The sequence below is a fragment of the Rattus rattus genome, chromosome 5 (assembly GCF_011064425.1).
Source record: "Rattus rattus isolate New Zealand chromosome 5, Rrattus_CSIRO_v1, whole genome shotgun sequence".
Lineage (NCBI taxonomy): Eukaryota > Metazoa > Chordata > Mammalia > Rodentia > Muridae > Rattus > Rattus rattus.
Window position 1 is genome coordinate 69798338 of NC_046158.1, and position 18541 is coordinate 69816878.

Consider the following 18541-nt stretch of genomic DNA (forward strand, 5'->3'; position numbering starts at 1 on the left):
TTCTATATAGAATCACTACAAGACAGTATACTTTTTTGTTAGGCAGAAATCTGCTCAGACAGGTAGGCTAAGAGCCAGGGATTGTATAGGCTTAATAATAACAGGAAAAGCATATTAATATCAGGAAATTTTCCTACAATGAAATACTCCTGGGCATCCTACAGGAACAAATTTGTTGTAGATTTTAATCAAAGGAAAATCTATCTCAGGACGACCGCCTGCTAGCTTTTAGCTTCTTCTTGTTGGATCCTTGCAGTCAAGCGTTTAAAAAGTTTAGTAACATCATTAAACATTGTCATTTTATAGTATACATTAATGTGATTATCAATAAAAAGATTAAAGAAATGAGTGTATCTTATAAATAATAAAATGGCTTCAACTTAATGGTTCACTTCTAATTCTCTTCTGAGTCGCAGGTTAAGAAATCTACACTTTTACAAGTTGTGGGTAATATTCTTACATTATCACTGATACATCATTTATATTGAGTAGCAAAATAAATAATAATTCACAAAAATCTAACAGGAAATTGGACTGTGTTTTAGGATATATTTAATTAATGTAATTCTTCACTAAACAAAACCAGTAGCCACATGGCTCAGAGAAGAACCAAGATTAAAGACTATTATTAACTGACTCCATATAATAGTCCAAGCTGCTCAAAAGTCAATGTCAATGAAACCTTAGCAATTGCTACTTATGGAATACTGGTCTATTAATATTATTGTTCAGTATTATTTCTTTTTATCAGTGAATAAGAACATGAAAATGTTTATCAATTATATCAATGTGGTGGCTGTCATATTTTGCTGAAATAGAAATGATCTAGACTTCTTTAAATGCTTATTAGAAACTATTAAATTAAGAATTTCAATAAACAATTACAGAAATAAAGCTGCATTAAAATATTGATTAAAATGTTAAATTTATGTGTTAAAGTACATGTTTGTTAGCAAGTATTTATTCGAATATAGTTATAATAAACATATAATTTACCTATGAGAGTTTCCAAACTCTATAAGAGAAAAAGTATGTATAGTGAGGGATAATTTTAATCCCATTAGGTGCAATGCTGGGATAGACAATAGGGCAGCCTAGACTACAGAGCTACCTCAGTATAATAAGATGCTATTTCAAACAGGCAAACAAAGAGAATGAAAGGAATTATATTTTCGTGATTATTAAAGTAGAAAGTTTCCACTCAAAAATAGCCCATATAGTTCAATGTATAAAAAAAAGCATTTACAGTCAGTATTTCCTATTCAATAGTTCTCAAGCTCAAAGTTCAAAACTTTTTCTTGATAAATTATTAACATCATCTAAAACAGTTTGATTTATAAATTGTAATAAAATCTTCCTTAGCACCTAAATATTTTTAAAGCAAATAACTGCATAAAATTTTAATTTAAATATTAGGAGCAATAGTCTATAATGACATTTATGATTTACAGGTTATAATAAATATGGGAATGTGATAAGTCAGTAATGTTTGCTTCAAAAAAAAAAAAAGAAAGAAAAAAAAAGCACCTTAAAAATCTACTTGCTTTTCAGAAGAAAAACCAGTATTCTAAAATAAATACCTAACTGTTCAGGACACACATTTTATGATGACAAAGTAGAGCACATTAGTTTCTTAACTGCATCCTTCACATCTTTGTTTCTGAGACTGTATATAAGTGGGTTGAGCATGGGGATGATAACTGTGTAGAAGACCGAGGCCACCTTGACCAGAAGCCAAGAACTTTTGGTGGTGGGAACACAGTAGAGACAGATGATAATGCTATGGAAAATAGTGATGGTAGTAAGGTGGGATACACAAGTGGAGAAGACTTTGTAGCGCCCTCCAGTGGTAGGCATTTTCATGACAGTGATGACAATTAAAACATAAGAGGTGAGAATGATCAGCAGACTGCTTAGTTCATTGAAAGTAGCAAAGATGAAAATGACCTTCTGACTAATGTAGGGGTCAGAGCATGAAACAGCAACAATGGCATCATGTTCACACACAAAGTTATTTATGAACTTGGTACCACAGAAAACCAAGGTCAACATAAAATGGATGAATATAAAGGAACAGATTATACTCCAGGAGTATGATGCAGCTACCAGGGACCAGCAGAGCTTCTGAGACATAGCCACCGTGTAGAGAAGAGGATTGCATACTGCCACAAACCTGTCATAGGCCATCACTGCCAACATAAAGGTTTCTGTCACCACAAATATGCATGCAAAGAAGAATTGCATGACACAACCGGTGAAGGAGATCCTTCTGTCTTCCACAATCAAGTTTTCTAAGAGCTTTGGTGTGACAACAGTGGAGTAACAGAAATCCACAAAGGAAAGATGACTTAGAAAAAAGTACATGGGAGTGTGGAGCTTATGGCTGATCCTGATGAGAGCAATCATGCCCAGGTTCCCCAGCACAGTGACTGTGTATATGGTCAGGAACAGGAGGAACAGGGGCACTTGGAGGTGTGGGTATTCTGAGAAACCCACGAGGATGAAGGTCACAGCAGAAGTCTCGTTTTCATAGATACTATGTAAAATAAAGGAAAGAGTGATCTGAAAATTAGAAAAGTATTATTTTCAATAGAGAAGTGTGGTAAAAATAATACTGAGCAGTTTGAGGGATATTATGGAATATGGCTTAAATATAATACATTGTTTATTCTTTCAAATGTTTACTACATATTACATATAATGATATAAATCTTTAGCTTAGAATATTAAAAGTATAATGGCCTAAAAAGATGTCCAAATTTATCCAGTTAGATTTTATTAAAAAAAAATGCTTCTACTTTCATAGATAGCAAGTTTCCTAAGAAAGGCTCCATTAATCAATCCCTTGAATGAATCAGAAAGTAAGAGAATTGTTCATTGGCAATAAATAGGCAATGCCATTGTCTGCACGGTATTTACTGCTTTGTCATACAAATCAGAGCTTTAATAAAAAATATGGCAATGTTTCTATTTATATCCAGTATAAGTACTAAGAAAAAATAAAGGACCTTATGTGAGTGTCCAGCCTGGGTTACATGAGACTGTGCTTCAGGAAAAAAGATCATATAAAAGTAAATGTTACAGTTGATTACTTTTTCTCTACTTATTTAACCTATTAATGTATTTTGCAGTTCAAGTTACATAAGCCCAAAGCATAGTATGGGTCTAGTCGTTGGAAGATTTTTATATGTTCATAGTTATAATGAGTTGATTTGAATATTAAAGGTTTATTCTTGGAGTAATGTTATGTTATTTATTATAATTTTAACAGACAAAAATGTTACTGGGTTTATTGTGAGAGAAATGGTCAAAATGAGATAGTGAAAAAAATATTTTTCAGTAAAATGTGTTTAGGCTATGAATAACACTGATATAAAATCAACTAGGACACACGGACACACACACACACACACACACACACACACACACACACCATTTTAACAATGAGATTTAAAGCATTGCCCAAATATCTGTCAAAATGCAGGCCTCCTTGGAATGGTGCCTAAAACTCTTTTCAATGCTATTATTCATTTCCTCAATAGTAAAAACGAGTTTCTTTTCTTTTTTACACTTATTTATTCATTTATTTTTATTGGATACTTTCTTAATTTACATTTCAAATATTATCCTCTTTTCCAGTTTTCCCTCCAACATCCAACATCAAAAAAAAAAAAAAAAAAAAAAAAAAAAAAGCTGTACTGGAGAGGTACCTAAGTGGCCAAGAAGCTTTTTGTTCTTTCAAAGGTACCAAGTTCAGTTCTCAGCACTAATACCCAGAGTCTCAAATCTTCCCAGAACTTTACCTCCAGGGACACCATCTCCTCTCATGCATAGTCACCCTCCCTCACCTGAAATGTATATAAATAAAAACACAATTATACACATTGTGAAATAACAATATAGAGTAACTAATTATATACAAATATTGATTTTACCAATAGTTCAAAACTATTAATCAATTTCTGTTATTCTGTATATAAGAGTTAATTTTCTTTTTCCAATTGGCAATGTTAAATGTCAAAAGTGGTAAAAGAAAAATATAATTACTTGGATCTTAAATAATTGTAGTGGGGGATTTCTGTCTCTATTGCTTTTGTTAGAGAGGAGCTTTACAGGTGAATAAAACAATTGAATATTAGCCTTTCAAAATTGTTTATGAATATTTAATATGAACATATGACTTCATATTTGACACTTCCCACAACTATCTCATAAAGGAAAGATGCATAAAGGTATTTGTTTTAGTTGACATATAGTTTTACTTCTTTAATGGGGTCTGTGACTAATAAGAACTTTGGGTATAAATAAAATACAAGTTAAAAGGAAAAAAAATGAAATAAGTTAGAAGGCAAATTTGTAATGAACATAAAGTAATTAAAATGTAGTATGCTAGAACCAGTGGAAGGGGAAGCCCTTGGTCCTGCCAAGACTGAACCCCCAGTGAATGTGATTGTTAGGGGGAGGGCAGTAATATGGGGAGCATGGGAAGGGGAACAAAAAAAATGTAGTATGTTACACAGGAGATAACAGATTAAGTAGTAAAGATCTTGTGATAATCAGGCATCCTGAAAATTACATCCAGGTGTGCACTCTTATGAATAAAGTTCTAAAAAATAAGTGTCTCCTTGAAATATGGTGTAGATGCTTCAGGGTATTATTTAGAAGCTAAATCAATGAAGATAACCCTCTCTCATCCTACATATTTGCATCAGTCTTTCAAGATAATACAGCAGCTTTCTACCCAACACAAAACAGAGAAAAACACAAGCAACTTCCAAACAGTCCTCTACATTAGTCATCAAATTTCAACACAAGTGCTACATTCTTGCCACATTTCCAAGACATAGATACTACTTGAAATGTTCTGTCTAATGTTGCTTTTCTCCTCAAGCATAGAAGTTTTTGCAGTGACCAATAATGAGTTGGTTATGGCTCCTCATCAGTAATGGACTGATAAGTGTGATCCCGGAATGTTATTGAAAGCACGTTAGGGAAGGACCAAGAAACATAGAAAAAAGAAAACAAAGACTGTAAGAATCCAAAGACAAGTAGAAGGGATGGGATATGTCACCCTCAGGGCATGGCACAGCTGTGGCAAGCATAGTTAAAGTTGTTTGTGCTCATTTAACACAAACAAAAGCTGGAAATACTCATGAATCAGACAAGGATTCGTAGAGCTCAAGTCCTTGCATAATTATAAGCAGTTGTTGAATTCTAGTGCAAAACTGTTCAATGGCTTCATTTTGACACCACATAATGAGCGTATCAGGCTCCAATGATCAGTTGCAACTCATTACTATATAAAATGTCTTAAGATCAAAAGGGCAGAAAACAAAAAACAACAAAGACAAAACAAAGAAACAAAACAAACAAAAAGCTCAAAAACCCTCCAAGAAGGTGAAACAGGGACCTTCCTGGTGGTTACAATAGAGATAAGTTTAAGATCAGAACTCAAGTATGAGGGACAGTGAATACCATGCAAAATACTCATGTATGATGTTGTCATGTATGATAGTTTATATGATATTTAGAGATTAATGTATATCATGCTAGCCTGACAGTTGCAACTTTAAAAATTCCTAAAGTTTTGTGAATAAAACATGAAATATATATTGTTCTGACTTTCTACAACCAACGAACTCTACACATTCAATCTCATTATAACTAACACATTCTTCTCAAATCCTGGAATATTTGATAACCTATTATATTGAACATATTCCACTGAAGACATTGAGTTTTCTCCTTTTTCCTCCATATTTCAAATTTCTCCATGTTTATTCTAATTTCTCTCATGCATCATTGAATTGCTCTCTGTAACGGGTATTACTAGTGTATTCTTCTCCATCTATAGTCAAACAAGATGTATCTATCTCTTCATTATGAAAAAGTACTGACTTTAGACTTCTTTATCACATGTGCTCTGTCTGGCCTTCAAATAACTATGAAATCACAGCATACTGAAAGTTACAACATACATGACTTTGTAATGTTGATCTTCCATGATTTACCTTCCAAATGCTGAAAATATTAATCTATGTCACAATAATACTGTTGAAACCTTATATTTACAAATAACACTGTTGGTTTTACTTACCTCCCGAGAATTATGCTAAATTAGATTTTATTACTTTTTTCTACGATGTTTTTGTCATTGATTGATGTGCAAAAAATATCCACTAGAGAACCATGAAAGAATTATCCAAGAGTACTAAAAATTCCTTTTTAGAGAAGGAAGCTGGATTTAAGGCTATTGGACTCTACAGATGTGGCTTTCCACATCTGTAAAGAACACTAAGCCTGTTGGAGAAGGTAGAGAAAGGATTGAAGGAGCTGAAGGGGCTTGCAACCCTACAACAACAACAACACCAACCAACAAGAGTTCCAGGGACTAAACCACTACACAAAGAATACACATGGGCAGACACATGACTCCTACTGCATATGTAGCAGAAGATGACCTTGTTGGATACCAATGGGAGGAGAAGCTGTTGGTCCTGCAAATGCTGGATCCCCCAGTGTGGAGAATTTCAGGGTGGGAAGAGGGGGTGTTTGGGGAGGGGGAACACCCTCATAGAAGAAGGGGAAGAGGAGATGGAATGGGGGCTATGGAACAGGAAACCAGGAAAGGGAATACCATTTGAAATGTAAATTTAAAAAAAAAGAAAGAAAGAAAAAAAAGAACACTAAGGTCCTCATTCTTTTGTTTAAATGAAATAACAATCAAATCAACTCACCTAAATACAGAAGGTCCTGAGTGATACATTTACTTAGGAAATTTTTTGTTAAGATTAATGAGCTACCAAAATCTTCTTGTTTACTAGTTAATCAGCAGAAATACCCCTGGAAGAATGTTCATCAGCAGTATATTTTCTGAGCATTATAAATGAAATTTAGACACTCTTTTAGACAATCTCAAAATACCAGACCAATCATCACATTGAAAAATATAAAAAGGAGAAAAACACTTAAAAGGTTTCTAAATTTGACATAAATACATCATCAAGTCCTTGGGGATAAGGACATTAGGGATTATCACTGGAAAAAAGTCTACAGTCTGAATAATTAAATGTTACACTGTTCCATATGATTGTATATTACATCCTTAAACCTTAGATTATTCATACTATCAGGATGAATATTATTAGTTTATAAACATAATCAATACAAATTGATTTTAATAGATATAAAATGCAGAAAGACAAAGAAAAATGAGTGATAGTAGTCAAATTATATGAAATACATATTACATTAATATATTACATGTTTTATTAATTAATTAAATATATTATGAGTATAATATATAATATATATATTATCTCTGGGTTGAATATATGAAAATCAATCAATCAAATCCACTATATAAACAAAGTAAAAGAAAAAAATTACATGAACTTCCCATTAAATGCTGAAACAACCTAGAACAAGATCCAACAGCTCTTGATTTTAAAAGTTTTGTCAAGAACAGGGATTCAATGCACATACCTAAACATAATTAAAGCAATCTACAGCAAGCCATAGCCAACATCAAATTAAATAGAGAAAAACATGAAGCAATACCATTACAATGAAACATAAAACAAGGCTGCCCACTCTCTCCCTGTCTATTCAACATAGAATTTAAATTTCTAGCTAGAGCACTAAGAAACAAAAGTAAATTGAGGAGCTACAAATTGGAAAGGAATAAGTCAGTATATCGCTATTTGTGGATTATATGTAGTATAAAGGAGCAACCCCAATATTTTACCAGATAACTTCTACAACTGATAAACACCTTTAGAAAAGTTGATGGATACAAGACTAACTCAATGAAATCAGTAGTTTGCCATTATATAAATAGAAACTGGTCTGAGAAAGAAATTAGGGAAACAACAACCTTTCCAGTAACCACAAATAATATAAAATATGTTGGTGTAACTCTCAACAAGCAAGTGAAATATCTGTATGAGAAGAACTTTGAATCCTTGAAGAAAGAAATTGAAGAAGATGTCAAAAGATGGAAAGATTTCCCATGCACATAGGTCCTTAGGATAAACATATTGAAAATGGTGAATTAACGAAAAGCAATTGACAAAATCAATGCAATTCCCATGAAAATTCCTACACAATTTTTAATAGACCTTGAAAGAACAATTCTCACCTTCATATTGAAAAAAAGATAGCCAAAACAATCCTGAAGAATAAAAGAATTTCTGAAGGAATCACCATCCCTGACCTCAAGCTTTTATACAGAGCAATAGTGATAAAAGACAGATGGCATTGGAACAAAACTGACTGGTTTATCAATGGAATAAAATCAAAGACACATACCTTTGAAAACTTGATATTTAACAAGAAGCCAAAACAATACAATGGAAAGGAGAAAGCATCTTCAGTAAACAGTACTGGTCTAACTTGATGTCTGAATGTAAAAGGAAGAAGATAAATACATATTTATCATCTTGCACAAAACTCACGTCCAACTGTACCAAGAACCTCAACATAAAAAAGAATAAACTAAATCTAATAGAAGAGAAAATAGAAAATGGTCTTGAATACATTCATATATGAGAGAATTGAACAGAGAACACAAATGGCTCAGGCTCTAATATGAACATTTGATAAATGAGATCTCTGGAAACTGGGAAGCTTCTCTAAGGCAAAGGACACTGTCAATAGGAGAAAAAATATGCCTATAGATTGGGAAAAGTTCTTCATAACCCTACAGCTGGTAGAGGGCTAATGTCCAAAATACATAAAAAAAACCCTCAGGAAATTAGACTCCAACAAACTAAATAACCTAATCAAAAACTGTGCAGAGCTAAAAAGTGAAACGTCAAATGAACAATTTGTACTCTCAAATGTTCAACATCCTTAGTCATTAGGGAAATGAAAATCAAAGGGACCCTGAGAATGTCCTTTATACCAATCAGAATGGCTAAGATCAGAAACTGAATAAATAGTACAAGCTGGTGGAATTGCAAACTTATACAACCACTCTTGAAATTTATTTGGCAGTATCTCAGAAATTGGAAGTGGATCTACCTGAAGAACCAGCTACACTTCTCCTAGGCATATACCCAAAAGGTGCTCCACAAATCCATAAGGACACATGATCTACTATGTTCATAGCAGCTTTATACATAATAGCTAGATGAGAAAGCAACCCAGATATCTCTTAACATGAAAATGGATACAGAAAATGTGGTTTATTTAAAGAATGGACAACAATCCAGCTATTAACAGCTGTCTCCTGAGAGGCTCAGCCAGAGCATGACAAATACAGAGGCGAATGCTAACAGCCAACCATTGACCTGAGAAGAGAGTCCTCATCGGAGGAGTTTGAGAAAGGATTGAAGGAGCTGAAGGGGTATGCAACTCCATAAAATCAACAAAACCAACCAACCAGAGTTCTCAGGGACTAACCCACTACGCAAAGAGTACACATGGACAGACCCATGACTCCAGCTACATACGTAGAAGAGAATGGCCTTGTTGGTCACCAATGGGAGGAGAAGCCCTTGGTACTGCCAAGGCTGGATCCCCCAGTGTAGGGGAATGTCACGGTGGGGAGTTGAGAATGTTGGCTGGTTTGGGAGGGGAAATACCCACAAAAATAATGGGGAGGACAGATGGGCTAGTAGGTTTCTGAATGGGAAACCAGGAAAGGGAATAACATCTGAAATATAAATTAAAAATATTCAAAAAACACAAACAGCAACAACAAGAACAAACTAACACATACCATGTTGCTCTAATCTTAAAAAAAAAGACTCAAAGAAGTCTGAGGCTCTCATCAATATCAATGAAAATTGATTGAGAAAAAATACGGAAAAATTCATTTTACAATGTACAGAAAAAAATATAAAATATCTTGGTGTAATTCTAACCAAGCATGTAATAAGATCTATATGCCAATAACTTCCAGCCCCTGAAGAAAGAAACTAAAGAAGATATAAGAAAATGGATAGACATCTATTGTTCATAAATAGGTAGGAAAAACATAGTGAAAAGGGCCATCTTACTAAAAGAAGTCTATAGATTCAATACAATCCTCAGCTGGAAATCTATAGGCCAGGGTAGAATGGTTGAATTAATCTCAATCAAGTTAAGGAGTCATGGGATGGGGGAGTTCCAAGGAGTATATCAAGATGACTTTGCCAGGAGGCATAATAATGCAGATATGAAACCTGAGGAGACCACCTCCAGTCAGGAAGGGTGGAACCCCAGTGGAGGAAAAATAACAACAACCAACCCAAAATTCTTGTGACCCAAATTTGTCCTGTCTCCAAGAAGAGAAGGGTCAAAGATAGAACTGAGCAATGACTAACCAATAACTGGTCCAAATTAAGACGCATCCCATGGGCAACACCAATCCCTGCCACTGTGCTTGAGTCTACCATAACTTCCCTATGAAAGGTTCTACCCTGTAGCTGACTAAAACAGATGCAGGTACACATAGCCAAACCCTGAAATTCAGAATCTTGCTAGGGAATAGATGGAAATATATATTTTAGTAAAAGTGAATGTAGTAGATACATTCCTTAATGCTCATGACCTTCCAAATATAAAACAAGATAATGAAGCATTGATATGAGGGCTTTTGACTTGTCTTATTGTAGCTTCTTTTATTCTGTTTGTCCCTCAGTCTCTTGGAGGCCTAATCTTTTTGAGGAGTAAAGGGAAGAAAAAGAATCTGGAGGAGAGGGGAGCATAGAGGGAGCTGAGAGGAGTGAAGAGAAGGGAAAATTTTATAAGGAAGTAGGGAGAGAAATAAGAATTTATTGTTGAGCTAAACAAACAATTCACAGCTAAGGAATGCCCGAATGGCTGAGAAACACCTAAAGAAATGTTCAACACCTTTTAGTCATAAGGGAAATGCAAATCAAAACAACCCCTGAGATTTCACCTCACACCAGTGAGAATGGCTAAGATCAAAAACTCAGGTGACAGCAAATGCTGGCGAGGATGCGGAGAAAGAGGAACACTCCTCCATTGTTGGTGGGGTTGCAGACTGGTACAACCATTCTGGAAATCAGTCTGAGGTTCCTCAGAAAATTGGACATTGAACTGCCTGAGGATCCAGCTATACCTCTCTTGGGCATATACCCAAAAGATGCCCCAACATATAAAAAGACACGTGTCCACTATGTTCATCATCACAGCCTTGTTTATAATAGCCAGAAGCTGGAAGGAACCCAGATGCCCTTCAACAGAGGAATGGATACAGAAAATGTGGTATATCTACACAATGGAATATTACTCAGCTATCAAAAACAACGAGTTTATGAAATTTGTAGGCAAATGGTTGGAACTGGAAAATATCATCCTGAGTGAGCTAAACCAATCACAGAAAGACATACATGGTATGCACTCATTGATAAGTGGCTATTAGCCCAAATGCTTGAATTACCCTAGATGCCTAGAACAAATGAAACTCAAGACGGATGATCAAAATGTGAATGCTTCACTCCTTCTTTAAAAGGGGAAGAAGAATACGCTTGGCAGGGAAGAGAGAGGCAAAGATTAAAACAGAGACTGAAGGAACACCCATTCAGAGCCTGCCCCACATGTGGCCCATACATATACAGCCACCCAATTAGACAAGATGGATGAAGCAAAGAAGTGCAGACTGACAGGAGCCGGATGTAGATCGATCCTGAGAGACACAGCCAGAATACAGCAAATACAGAGGCGAATGCCAGCAGCAAACCACTGAACTGAGAACGGGACCCCCGTTGAAGGAATCAGAGAATGAACTGGAAGAGCTTGAAGGGGCTTGAGACCCCATATGTACAACAATGCCAAGCAACCAGAGCTTCCAGGGACTAAGCCACTACCTAAAGACTATACATGGACTGACCCTGGACTCTGACCTCATAGGTAAATGAATATCCCTAGTAAGAGCACCAGTGGAAGGGAAGCCCTGGGTCCTGCTAAGACTGAACCCCAGTGAACATGATTGTTGGGGGAGGCGCAATGGGGGAGGAGGTGGGGAGGGGAACACCCATAAGGAAGGGGAGGGGAGGGATGTTTGCCGAAACCGGAAAGGGAATAACACTTTCGAAAATGTATATAAGAAATACTCAAGTTAAAAAAAAATTATTGTTAATAAAAGATTAATATTTAAAAATTCAACCTCTAACAGACAAATATGGCTATAAACACAGAGAAACACATACACATGTGAATGTGCACACACACACATACACACACATACACACACACACACACATGCACAACACATGATAGAAAAAGAACCACTCAAATATCTCTATTTGCAAAAGATATGATATTACATATATGAAGCCATTAAAACACAACCATAAATCTCATACATTTTAATATCATACTAAATAAAGTAAAATAAGTGAAAAAAAACTCTTTAATTAAGTGATAATTTGATGACAATTGACTTCATTTTGACAAAATAACTAGGTAAGTAATAAAATCTTAATTCTGTCTGCTGAACTGTCTTAACCTTGAGTTGTAAGTCTTGGAAAAGCACAATCCAAGACATGCATTATGACAATAATTTAATAAAATAAAATTTGGGATATTATACCTAAAATATACTGTAAATGACAACAAACTTTAAGGATATATTCCTAAAATTTCTTCTAGATTTTTCTGTAACATAATTTAACAAATACCTCAAATATTATGCATTAAAAGATATATCAATTAACAAATAAATGTGTATATGGATAATCAGCTTTATTATAAGATGAACAATTGGGGTTGGGGATTAAGCTCAGTGGTAGAGTGCTTGCCTAGGAAGCGCAAGGCCCTGGGTTCAGTCCCCAGCTCCGAAAAAAAGAAAAGAAAAAAAACAAAACAAAACAAAATAAGATGAACAATTAAATTGACAAGTTAAAAAACAATGCTACAGACATTTTCTTATTAATTTATTTAAATAATGCAAGCTGATAAAAATGCAAAATATAATTTTTGAAATATTATTTTCAGCAATAAACTTATATTTAACTGCACTATGGTTGTTATAAATTGGTAGGCTTATTCCTGTAAAGATAATCAACCTATTGAAGTGTCCCATATGATTTGGTGATTTGGATTAATTATGCTCATAATTGGGAAAGTGTTTCCTTAGTCATCTTATTTCTAGTTAATGGTAAATTTTTGCTCAAGATTGCTGTGGTTCGATTCCCTGGTGCCATGCATTCGGAGTTAAAACACACTCTTTGATCTCCAGATTTGGCTTCAGAGCCTTATTCACATCAAGAGCATTTATATGCTGACCATTATTATTTTAGTAATGAATAATTTTTTTGGCTTTTCTAGTAACACATTTTTTAGTATGAAACTCTTATGACTTAATTCCAACTTAGTAGTCTTAATCAAACTTTTGTAAATTTATTATTTTTATAATTTACTGGATTAGTTACAGAAACCTATACCTGAGTTTGGATGGATGGTTAATTAACACGAGAGAATCTAAGATGAAACTATATTTTTGTTAGAGAAGGAGCTCTGTGAAGCTGGTGTCAGTAACGCCATATGATTCATCTGAGATTTATAATACAAGGTACTGAAGTATTTGTTGTATTTGTAAAAATCATGATTTTTTTTCTTGAGTTTCATTGGTATCCCATATGTTTAATAAACTTGGGGGAATTAAAATGATATTAATTTAAACTTTCAATTTTAAAAATACTTTCTGTGGATATATAAATGCTTCTCATTGAGACATTGTTACTTTGATAAATAAAAATGCTGGCAAATTAGAATCCACTCAAGAGTGCATGTTCAGTAACTCTTGTATTTCCCTTAACTGGAATAAAATGAAACTATTAAAAACAATGAGTGATACTTTGAAATGCTAAAGGAAGCTTTAGCTGGGAGCTTAGGAATATTACAATAAAACCATGGAAAACATTCTTTTTAGTGAGTCTCTGCCAATGTGCTTCTATTTCTGTCTTCTTATTTGAAACAGTAGTATTTAGAAACTAATGACTCTTGATAATCCCACATTTGCATCTCATATATTATAATTTCTAAATAAACCAAGGAAACAATGACAGAGGAAAAAAAGACTCTATGTTTTGTGACCATTATTGCAATGTGTAATGCTGTATTTATGGCTATATAATTGATTTAAATACATCACGACATAAAGCAGTGACAGCAATAAAATTGAGTTAATAATTCTTCATTATATTTTCATGTGCACGGAAATGGGGAATAGACCTTAAACAACTTGTTAGAGCCACATACAAATAGCTTATTGAAGCAGTATTTTAATACATGCTGACTAAAGCTAGTCAAAGATCTTACAGAAGTCCCATCTGTACACTGAGAATGACTCAATAAGTGGCCTATAATTAAGGATTGAGTAGTGAGTCATGGCATGTACATACCAGAGTCAAGGTTATTGGATGGAATAATCTGAGGTCTAGAATAAGTTAATTAAATGTCAAATTAATGTAAAGAGAAAGTAAGACAGCTCAGATATCCGTGATGACAAATGGTATTACATATGAAAAAAGAATGAACATAAAATATTTACATAATGAAAAGCATATTGTGTATTATTGAAAATGTAGTATTTTATCTACAAAAGTTACAATTATCAGAAATACAAGATAAGCTGTATAAAAGTAAAGTACTTCTGAATGTCAAATTCCAAACAAAACACTGTGAACATTTGAGACATTTAAAGCTAGTCCAAAATAGGAGGTAACCTAATTTTAGAGATGAAGGCTTGCTAGAAAATGCTAGGAAACCTGTCTTCTAAGAGTGCAAATGATTGAAGAATAAAAATTTTTGCTTGAAGATAGAATACTCTATGAGATATTACATTCCTGAGTGATCTTTATCTAAGGAGTGTGAATAGGAGAGAATATAGACCAGGTCAAATTCAGCAAAAGGTAATTTTAACCTAAGAAACGAGAAAGGGGAAAAAACATTGTAGATGGCTTCATATAGTAAAGAAAAAAACTAGACATTTTGTTTGCATTGTAAAACTGGTTGTTTATATTATACTTCTTTCTTCTAAACCAGCAAGGTCTTACTAAATAATATAAAATATATAAAAATTTATGTTTAAAAATGAACATTTTGTTCAACCACATAAGCAATTCAACATAAGAAATATGGCTCTCTACCCTTGGTATTGATGATTTATGGTCAAGATATGTAAGTCCTGAAAATGACTTAACCTTGCAAACATGGATTACATTATAAGAATCCATAGAGTATTAGAGTCTACAATAAAATTGTTCCTAGGTTTTGGTTAAAATCATAGTAAATGAATCACTATATTCACTTCCGAATTTCAGTGCTTTTTACATTTTGTTTACATCATTATACTCTAAAACAATTTAAGATTTTATACCTCATTATTTCCATGCATATCTTTTTACCAAGATGTACAAGAACATGTGTAATTTCTTTTCTTTCAGTTAATGTTTTAATGTCTGTAACTACAAATGAATAGACTTTCAATCTAAAAGGCTTCCAGGCAGAGACAGGCAGATGGAAACATAGAAGTAGACAGTAAGACCCTTTCACCATAATATCTAATAAGAGAATGTTTAAATGTTTTCAGGAAAATCTGAAGTATTCTTTAGAAAGAGTTATTTGTGGTTCTGAATCCATTGTGCATATCTGTATTTTAACAGCTTAGTTTAAAAGCTGTATTGCTGTACCAGTATTAACAAAGAAGGTAGGTTTAAGACTTGGGTGACTAAATGGGAGTTTTATGCAGTTTAGAGTGTAACCTAGCACTGAGCACTAACATTATAGTGTTTACACAGAGTTCTTCATGTCCTCTCAGTGTATATTGAGATGCTAGATTTCCCCTACTGATCTAAGAAACTCTCTGTGATAAATAATCAAGCTATTTTCTTTTGAAATACCTGTTGGTATATGGTTTGCCATAAATTAAGACATATTCTTCTGTTTCCCTCCATAATATCCACATCTTCTACTGTATCCTGCTGCCTGGGATGGACTCTCTAATTTCCTCAAGAAAGGTTCTAAATGCAGCATCAAGTAAATCAGACTACTGGAATCTTACTTGTCTTCGTGGGATTCTCAGACTATCCGAACTTACAGGTTCCTTTATTCCTCATCTTTTTGATCATATATGCCATCACTGTTTTGGAAAACCTAGGTATGATTTTGGTCATCAGGATCAATGCTAAACTCCACACTCCTATGTACTTTTTCCTCAGCCATTTATCATTTGTTGATCTTTGTTACACCACTGTGATTGCACCAAAACTCTTAGACCTTCTGATAACAGAGGACAGATCTATGTCCCTCAAAGGATGCATAATCCAGTTTTACTTTGGCTGTGCTTGTGTGGTTACCCAAACCTTCATGTTAGCAGTAATGGCCTATGACCGCTTTGTGGCCATTTGTAACCCTCTCCTCTACACAGTGGCTATGTCTCGTAGGCTCTGTGCTCTACTAGTAACTGGAACTTACCTATGGGGTGGGCTCTGTGCCACCACACTATCATATTTTCTTTTGGCACTATCTTACTGTAGATCTACCATCATTAACCACTTTTGCTGTGAGTACTCTGCCATAATTTCTGCTGCCTGCTCTGATTCTTCCTTCAGCCAGATAGCATGCTTGTTAATTTGTATGTTCAATGAGATTTGCAGCCTCCTTATCATCACCGTCTCTTATGTAGTCATATTCATCACCGTCATCAAGATTCCTACTAAAGGAGCATTACAAAAAGCCTTGTCCACCTGTGCCCCTCACCTGACGGCCATCTCTTTCTGCCATGGGATTATTCTCCTTCTATACTGTGTGCTCAAGTCAAAGAGCTCACTGCTTCTTGTTAAGATAGTCACTGTGTTTTACAGCATGGTCATCCCGATGCTTAATCCTCTTATTTACAGCCTAAGAAATAAGGATGTAAAGGAGACTGTGAGAAAGTTAATCCACATAAAAATCCTTTCTCAGTCATTATAGATATGCAGAGACACTACACTCACACACACAACATAAAGAACATTTTCTTGATTTCTTTATTCATTGAATTCCTAATATTAAAATAATGAATCAAAAGGAAAATATTTTTAGAAACTGTGGGAATAATGTGTGTGTGTTTGAGTGTGTGTATTTGTGTGTGTGTGTGTTTATGTATGTAATAGTTACATTATTAATTATATTCCCTATAAGTAACTTTATGGAGAATGGAAATTATGATATTATCTTAGAATGGAGAAGGCTAAATCATTGTTTTCTCATGATGTTCAAATATAATTTAATTAGATTTTGTATTTTGCTTATATTTCTACTCTTCTTTTACCTTTCCTTTTCTTATTATATATACACTCTTTTCCTTTCTTCATCCTCTGGTGTACTTCTTTGTAACTGTTCATGAGCACCTATACATTCATATCTGAGTACATTTAGATGATAATTCCTTTTGCTTCTTTCTCTAGCAAATAATAAAAAAGCATATTACATACTGTTCACTCACCAAATGTCATATGATCAGCTTTAGTGCCAATTTTTCTGTGTTCCCTCATTAGGAAGGAACTAATTGAGAATTATAACATTTACATCTTTTCTTTCAACCATAGTATCTAACTGCTCCTTCTGAGATTATAAACTTATATTGACTATAAACCTGAAACTTAAACATTTAAAACATTAATGTTTAAAACTTACTAAGGCTAGCTAAAATGTTATATATTTTGTTCAGAGCAGTATTTATGTTATTTGAAACATCACTTATTTTTACATGGCTTTTATAACATGCTTATCTGTACTAGAGCTTTCTTGTACTATTTCCTTTCAGAAGTACTGAAATGGCATCTAAGCATCTCCTTCTGATTTCCTCTACTGTTGTTCTTCACAAAGTGCTAAGATATCAAATTTTGAGGATAGAGCCATTTCTTTCATAGAATGCACCAAGCATTTCTTTGTTGTGTATATGCTATTAAAGAACATTTTTTCTTTAATTATTTTATGTATGTCACATTGTACTTTTATGCACCTGAGTACAGTATCCTTCGAAGTCAGAGATGGGGTTGGATTCTTTGGAAATGGAGTTTCAGTTAGTTGTGGACTGCCCAGCATGGGTGTTGAGACTTGAACTCACACCCTCTGTCCCTCTGTAAGGGTAATATGAGTTTTCTTCATCTTTATTTACATTTTGATTGTTATTCCCTAACCCCTCCCTCTCTCATTCTCTATGGGTATTCCCCTCCCCATCCTCCATCCATTACCGCCCTCCCCCAAACAATCACGTTCACTGGGGGTTCAGTCATGGCAGGACCAAGGGCTTCCCCTTCCACTGGTGCTCTTACTAGGCTATTTATTACTACCCATGAGGTTGGAGCCCAGGGTCAGTCCATGTATAGTCTTTGGGTAGTGACTTTGTCCCTGGACGCTCTTAACCATATTTTTTAGACTCTGGTGCACATGTATGCTAATAGGTTTATGCATGCTGGCAAAGTTGAGAGATGGCTAATTTGTGGTGATCCTTAATCATCTTTTCTAAAGAGCTCTAGTCTTCTTCTTTGTCAGTGACTATGTCGCTCCCTTGAGCTACCATTGATTCTTTGGTATTAAT

The 18541-nt window shown here is 34.3% G+C and overlaps 2 protein-coding genes and 1 pseudogene across 2 annotated transcripts in view; 1 reads left to right on the forward strand and 2 right to left on the reverse strand.

The window, feature by feature from the left end:
• Nucleotides 1–1536: 1536 nt before the first annotated feature.
• On the reverse strand, nt 1537–3818 carry LOC116900882 (annotated as a pseudogene).
• An 11867-nt stretch (nt 3819–15685) lies between these two features.
• LOC116900883 (olfactory receptor 5D13-like) overlaps nt 15686–18541 on the reverse strand; it is a 36908-nt gene continuing 34052 nt past the window's right edge. Inside the window, exon 6 of the mRNA XM_032902560.1 lies at nt 15686–15732. Coding sequence (XP_032758451.1) covers nt 15686–15732 — 47 coding nt within the window. The remainder of the gene's footprint in view (nt 15733–18541) is intronic.
• LOC116900393 (olfactory receptor 5D13-like) lies at nt 15982–16929 on the forward strand. The gene has a single exon (XM_032902138.1). The coding sequence runs from the start codon at nt 15982–15984 to the stop codon at nt 16927–16929; it is 948 nt and encodes a 315-aa protein (XP_032758029.1).

Coding starts and splice junctions, on each gene's coding strand:
- LOC116900393 (XM_032902138.1), top strand. CDS start 15,982: ATGCAGCATCAAGTAAATCAGACTACTGGAATCTTACTTGTCTTCGTG.